Here is a 7629-nt window from a genome sequence, read left to right as displayed (position 1 = left end):
GAAAACTTAGAATACAGTAGAGCGTCGATAAGTGGAACGTCGGTAAGTGGAATGGCCGGAAAGTGGAACGATTTTCAGTCGGACTGTGTCGTGCTGAATCGAATGTTTTTGATACTAAATTTACTTCTAAAGTATAATTTTCATGTTTTTTATATTCTTTAATATATTTATTTTGTTTGTAACAAAATACAGAAATAATTTTTAACGATACGATAGCCTCGATGATTATTATAAAAATTTTCGTTAGGCTTAAAATCGACGAAAATTCAACACGAAGCGACACGCAACGGAGAAAAATTCAACAGGAAGCGATACGCAACGGTGAAAAATTTGAACATAGGACAGGTTAATGTATTTTTTCGTACAAAGTCGGAAACTGGAACAAATCATTAACTGGAAGGACCCCAGTCCCCAATTGGTTCCTCTTTTCGGCGCTCTACTGTATTTTAATAATTTATTTTTCTCTCTACTTGTTAAGACTTTTACGAATCATTACAAGCAATTTCTGTTGAATTTTAAATTTACAAAATTTATTCTTTCTGCCAGAAATTTTATATTTCCAGATGCATTTAAATATAAAAAATTCTTTTTAGAGGACTGTGTATTCAATACACCTGAGAAAAACATTTTAAAAATTTATAGTAACTATTCAATAATGGGAAGATTATAAATAGTAACTGCTAAATAAAATATTTAAATATTTACAAAATATGACAATGTTCAAAGAATGTATTTTCATTTAATTGACTATAAAATGTTTTCTATTTTTGAAATATATTTTTATTTATAAAATGTAAATAAATTTCATAACTATTGTAGATAGAATGGAAAATTCCGATAAATCAATCATAAAGAAAAGCAAAGTGACTTTGCATAAAATAAAACAAAATAAGAAAAACATTGCCGACTTGTTTACTATAAAATACGAAAAAAGAAAATTTAATTAAAGGTAAGTTCGTATTTATTTTGACTGGCGTAAGACCCTTTGGTCATAATTAAACTCTTTAAATTTGTATGCGATATATTCTTGATATTTAATGTTCCATAAATGCTTATATTATCAATTAGGGAATAATTATATATCAAACAATGTAACAATTGAAAACAGTCGAATGTATCATACTTAATTAAAATATAATTCTTATTCTTACCTAAGGGTTTTAAAAATTTGGTCATTCAGAGATCGTAAATATTGAAATAATTAACACTTTAAATAGGCATTATTATGATAAGTATTGTTGATTTTATTTTGTTAATGAAATAAATATAAAATTTAATTTAAATTAATGAAAACAATAAATGTCAAACAAAAGGTGAGCGAGTCTCTTTTACATTGGTTTAATCATATCTAGAGAACGAATAAAGAATTTACTGGAGTGTATACTTGGGAAGAGTGAAACAGGGAACACATAAGAAATTGTTTACAAGAGCATTTGAAGAGGCGAAAGATTATAAACATAAGACATGTAAGAACTGGTAGAAGGACGAGAAACATGGCAAAAGCGAAAGAAGTATGCAAAACTGTCTGAAAGAATCTGCTAAATGTATGGATGAATATGTGTGTGGGATCCTTCTTGTCTGCTATCTACTTCTGAAAAATATGCGTGAAGGTATGTGTGTTTGTTTGTATAAAAACACAACAAAAAAGAAAAAGCATAGAGAAATTTGCTCTGTCACTTTACATAACAAAAAGGAAAGTAAATTTTCTTTGTAAATTTATTTTCTCTAACATTACAAGCAAAAATTTTACTTATAAATGAATTAATATGAATTCTGAAACTTTAGTAAACATTTTTATATATGCAAGTAAACTAGATAAATATATATAATATATGTCTTTAATTTGTTCCTGAATTGTGTTCGTCAATTTATTATTTTTAGCTTATGTTCGTGAAAATCAAAATATTTACAAAATATTTTAATAACTTGATTATATAAATATATTTCTTTCAAAAAGTACATATTAATAATAAATACATGTAAGTATTAATTTTATTGATATTTTTTTATAAACTTTCTAATTAATTTTTTTAGAATTATATTATTCACAATGAATGTTTAAGATGTATTTTGATATCAAAAGAGTGATATGTAATGACAATAAACGATGCTTGTCACATAAAAACTGCAAAGTAACAATTAGAAGCGTATTCTGCTAAAATCTATGAAATACTTATAAATATATTCCTCAATGTAACTGACCGATTTGAGATTCACAAAGATACTAATAGGATGGGTGAGAAAATCGTGAATAGTGTTTTTATTTCGATCTAATATTTTTATTTTTTTAAATAAATATAAATACAATCATGCCATTAAGAGATGTTCTGAAATTTAACAGTTCCACTCAGTCGGTTTGACGAAAAAACACAAATTTTATATTTACAGTAAATGTACAAAATAATCCAAATTAGAGTTACAATTAATTATGCACAAACACTAGTCTGAACAACAACCGACTATTCCCGTACAAATTCGTCGAAAAGAACTCCTTACGAACAAACAGACTTGCAATTAACAAAACCTCCGAGTCAGGAACAAGTTTCGTACCCAAACACGTAACTTCCAACGAGAGAGTTAGTTAGCCCTCGATAACGACGATCTCCCTTGATCCGATCCGATGCCGGCCGATCTCGATACGCAACTTCGATACGAGCTTAAATAGTCGACGGCGTTCGAACCCTGCGCCAATCAAATTTGAATGTTCCCGCAACGGCCGCCAACGGTCACTTCCCGCCGGCCAATCGTCCGATGGTCGACGATTTGAAAACTTAACGGTTCTTCCCACGGAAGTTCCTAACGGTCGTTTCTACCGGCCGATCCTAACGACTTTTCCGTTATGAAAGTTCGTTATAACAAACAGGTGGGAATCGCGCGTCTTGGCGATTCCATACCTTACAATGCCATTAACCTTCGTCACGCGCGGCGCTCAGTCAAATCGAAATCACGCGCGCTCGGTCAATTCGGCACCAATTTAAAAAATTAATTAATAAAAATTTAACATCGGAAAACGGGTATTTTTACTTTAATCCAGTTTACTAATATGTTTGTAATCGAATTCAGTCAAAAAAGTTTTAATTTCATCATAATTTATTGATGATTTTAATTTTTTAATATTAGAAGGTAATTAGCATAAATTACAAAGTGTCGTGTTTCATCTTCGCTCCTGTTCAAGTTTATTGCTCTAGGCACGCGCCGATGTTTGTTTTTAGTTCTACTGGTGATTAGGCTTTTATTTCAACCTCGTCCGTTTTGGTTACAGAAGATGGGGAGACGGGCGTCACGTGATCGCTTACCTCACATTTTACCACAGAAATTACCTTACCTTGAAAGTTTTATTTTTTTTCTCAATTTTAATTATTATTAACTATCTTTTTTTGATGGATTCTCATACTTATATGTGTTATGAAGTTGTAGATATTTTTTTTATTAAGTTTTACAAATTTATGTTTTTTTCTTCGATTTTTATATATAAAATATACGAAAATTCAGATATTTATTAAAATTTATCAGAAATGCTAAACTATAAGTACAGTGTGTTTTACAATACTATTACGAACAGATATCGTCAATTATTTTATAAACATATTTATAATTTTAATTTTTATAAATTATTTAAATTGATGCAACGCGAAGCGCTCAGAATCAATTAATTACTGTCGCGCGTTATTAAAGATGGCGATGGGACTCGATTCAATTACTTCTTCATTTCAGATGTTAATTAAAAAGTGTTATTTTCATATAATATTAAATAGTGTATGTTTATTATAATTAATAAATCTATATAGGAATAATATATATTAATTACTGAGTGTATTTAAAAAATAAAAAAAACGGAACAAAAATATAATAGAAAAAAATGTTTATACTATACCAAAATGTTTTTTACATCTATTCTATTAGATCTATAATAATCCTGACGATGGTGGACTTCACGCCGATCTCTGAATAAGCAAGAGACGAGAAAATTGACATCCAGGCGACACTTAACGCCTAGATGTCAATTATCTCGTCTCTTGCTTACATCTATTCTACTTTCAATACAAGAGTTATATAAATAATAATTAAGATAAACAGCATAAATTGGTAATACAGATAAAATTATATTATATATTATTTATTTATACATTTAAATATTCATTTCTATTATTCGTTTATACATTTTACATTATACAATGCTAAAATTTTATGTACATCTTGTATTGCAAGAATTATAATTAACGTATGCAAAAAAAGTTAATTTTTTATTTTCTGGGTTAGGCATAAGGGGTTGCTTTCAGTGACTTGCAAACAGGATTTTTTAGATGCAGTATTCAACAAATAAACAATTTTTATTGATATATATATCTATAAATATCGTTCATTTGTTGGACAATATTCAAAAGGTCCTGTTTGCAAGTCACTGAAAGCAACCCCTTATGCCTAACCCAGAAAATAAAAGAAATACAGAAAAATAGGTAATATAAAAAATGAATACGTTCATATAGTATTAACTTTCTAATTCTATTGTTCTTTCTGAACTTTCTATACATGACTTACATAAATTATGTGAGTGCTCACCACAAATGTATTTATTACATCGAAAACATTTATTTGTCGTCTTTCTGCCTTTTTTATAACCGCAATCAGAACAGGATGATCGCTTCCGTGATGTTGATGCTGCAGATGTGGATGCCGCAGATGTGGATGCTACTGATGTTGATGCCGGTGATGTCCCTGTTGATGCTGTTGTTGATTCTGATTCCGATTCTGATGTTTCATGTTGCAATTTAGAGAATTGAAGGGCTGCCGTTCTAATGTTTCTGGGTAAATTTTCTTTTTGTGCACGTAATTTTAATTGCGGAGTCATTAGTTCGATCGATAGCAGTTTCATGAAGTGTCTTCTGCGTTGATTTTGTGGAAGTTTATTATTCAGATAATAAATGACATGAGAATTTACGGCCGAAATATTTAGCAAACTATAAAAAATAACAAGGGGCCAGCGTCGGCAGTATCTTGCGCAATTATAACGTGACGCCAGTTTATCAACAACGTCGACGCCTCCCTTTGTAAGATTGTAAAACGTTACGATTTCGGGTTTGTTTTTTTCCTCGGTTGAAGAATCAATGCTATTGTTGTGGTGTAAAGTTGATAGTAAGAGAGTTACTTTATTTCTTTTGGGAGAATATGAAACTAAAGTACACTTTTTTTGGAATCCAAACATGCTACTGAATACAGTTCTGTTTCTCGAAGTAATGAACTCTGGCGGTATTTCTCTTTTATTTTTTTTTAAAGTACCGACTGACGTCAGCTTTATGTCTAATAATTTTAATGCAAGTTCGTAACTCGTAAACCAATTATCAAATGTTATATTCCTTCCAGAGCCTGCTACGGGTTTACATAATCTTAACACAACATCTTTAGGAGAATTACTTGTGAAATATTGGCCCTGCGGTTGCATTCCCGCATATACTTCTAAGTTGCTACTATAAAAAGTCCTTGAATCTGTCAAGGCAAAAATTTTTATCCCATATTTTGACGGCTTGCTTGGAATATATTGCCGGAATTGGCATCTGCCCTTAAATGCCTCCAACATCTCGTCTATAGTTAAATATTCCGATGGGTAATAATTCTTTTGGCAATTAGTAACAAATTTCTCAAAAAAATCTCGCACCGCAGCGAGTTTGTCAGTATTACGACGATCATTTCTAGTAGCTTTATCGTCAAATCTTAACGCTCTTATTAGAAAACTAAATCTTTTCTCTGACATCACAGGTTTTATAATTTCTATTCCGAAACCATCGGAGGTCCAAATATCTCGCAAATTTACTGTATTTAATTTCATCACCGCACATGCAAACAATATTCCTATAAAAGCTTTTATTTCACAAATATTTGTTGAGATGGCATCACGCTCGCGGCTAAATTTTTCTTTTATTCTCTCTATATACTTATTTGTATTTTCGACAATATGATTTAATATATCGTCATCAAAAAATAACTTCCAGCATTCCGAAGGTGTTTTGACGAACTTTGCTCTTCCATTTGGGCCAGGCAAATGAGTTATAATATTTTCTTTCTCTCTCCTCTGAGTTTGAAGGGGCATTTCCTTATTCCACCTAGTTACACGGTCTTTACCCATAAAAAATGAACCAGAAGTACTAACCTCGTCTAGGTCTGAACAAGATTGTTCAGATTCAGAGTCCGATTTTCGCTGCTCCAAAATATCATCCTCTTCCTCCGAAGAAAAAACATCATCATCATCTTCAATCATCTCTGTTATCTCCGAAGATGAAAGCAAGTAAAAATTACTTTTATCCATAGCGCTGTTTTAACACAATCGTAAAAAAGAAGAACTATACTCGAAACCAAAAACAGCAACAAAAACAATGACGAGCTAATGCGAAAAAACTGCACTTATATAGTATCAGAGTAAAAAGTCACGTGACAGAGAAGGGAGAGGACTAAAATTTACCAAATATGGAAATATGTGAATAGGGTTCCTTATTTGGTAAATTTTTTGTAAGCTCCCTTTTCTGTCACGTGACTCAATAATTACTGCCCTAGACCAAGCCTAACCTTGTTTGGGAATCGAAGTTTTAATTTAAAAAAATACAATTTGACAGGAGATTGATTTATTTTATTTATTTGTAGTTTGGTATCATCTTACGAAGTTTTATGACAGTAGTTCCAATAAAATTTTTATTTATTTAAGTAATTATAATTATTATTTTACCTATCATTCAGTGTTTTTACGGCAAAAATTGAAAATTTTAAAACATTCCATTTCTGGATTCATCTGAAGACAGGTACTAGAGTTATACCATTTATTTGAAAGTTTATTTACATTCTTAGAACAATAATACATATTTGAAAAGACGGCAAACAAAAAAAAAAACCCTCATAAAACCCATATGATCTATAAGTATTAAACCAACAGCAATAAAAGAATATTCCAATTCATGAAAGACAAAATATAGGGGAAAAAATGTATTTTATAAAACTTAACATTTTCGATGCTACATTTTTATGTGCATAGTTCATATGTATTTTACAAGCGATTTTTTATATCGTCTATTGAAATGTGTACTATTGTACATGTGAGATTCCAGACAGGGTCCAAATACCTCGCAAAACGTAAGAGAAATAGAAAAATTTCTCTAGAAAAAGGACTGTGTAACATCAATATGTCGTGAAGGTACGAAATAAACAACGTAAGTCGCAGGTGTGACTTGATCATAGGTGTTAAATGTCAAATAGAAAGATTGAACTTCGACTTGGACGCTTGTATCAACGACAAAATTTATATAAAACGCAAAAACAGCATGGCCGGGGAGAAGAAAAAACAATCGCGTGATGGTCATAAAAATGTCATTACATCCTCGATTTCTCTACTATCTAACAGAATAAAATACTCGTTGGTGTAATAAAAAATGAAATTTTTATTATATTTTCTGTAATTTGATTTGTAAATGCAAAAATTAAACTTAAAAAACATCAACTCACTATAAATAATTTTATTTATTGACATCAGATTTATTAAATTTCACGAAATTGTATTATTTTTAACCTCAGAGTAGTAAAGCTTGTTTTTTCTAGCAAAAATAATAGACTCGCTAGTCCTCAACTGTCAAAAAGAAGAAACTACTA

At 30.4% G+C, this 7629-nt stretch overlaps 1 protein-coding gene across 1 annotated transcript; it reads right to left on the bottom strand.

The window, feature by feature from the left end:
• Window positions 1–4489: 4489 nt before the first annotated feature.
• LOC136985361 (piggyBac transposable element-derived protein 4-like) lies at window positions 4490–6301 on the bottom strand. Its single transcript, XM_067282631.1, has one exon. It carries the CDS (start codon window positions 6299–6301, stop codon window positions 4490–4492), a length of 1812 nt encoding a protein of 603 aa, XP_067138732.1.
• Between the last annotated feature and the right edge of the window lie 1328 nt (window positions 6302–7629).

The sequence above is a fragment of the Centruroides vittatus genome, unplaced genomic scaffold, assembly GCF_030686945.1.
Source record: "Centruroides vittatus isolate TY-2023 unplaced genomic scaffold, ASM3068694v2 contig_962, whole genome shotgun sequence".
Lineage (NCBI taxonomy): Eukaryota > Metazoa > Arthropoda > Arachnida > Scorpiones > Buthidae > Centruroides > Centruroides vittatus.
Note: the sequence above shows the minus strand (reverse complement) of the source record. Positions and strands in the feature narration are given on the sequence as shown.

Bases quoted from the DNA above. Each gene is read 5' to 3' on its own strand.
- LOC136985361 (XM_067282631.1), bottom strand. From the start codon at position 6,301: ATGGATAAAAGTAATTTTTACTTGCTTTCATCTTCGGAGATAACAGAG.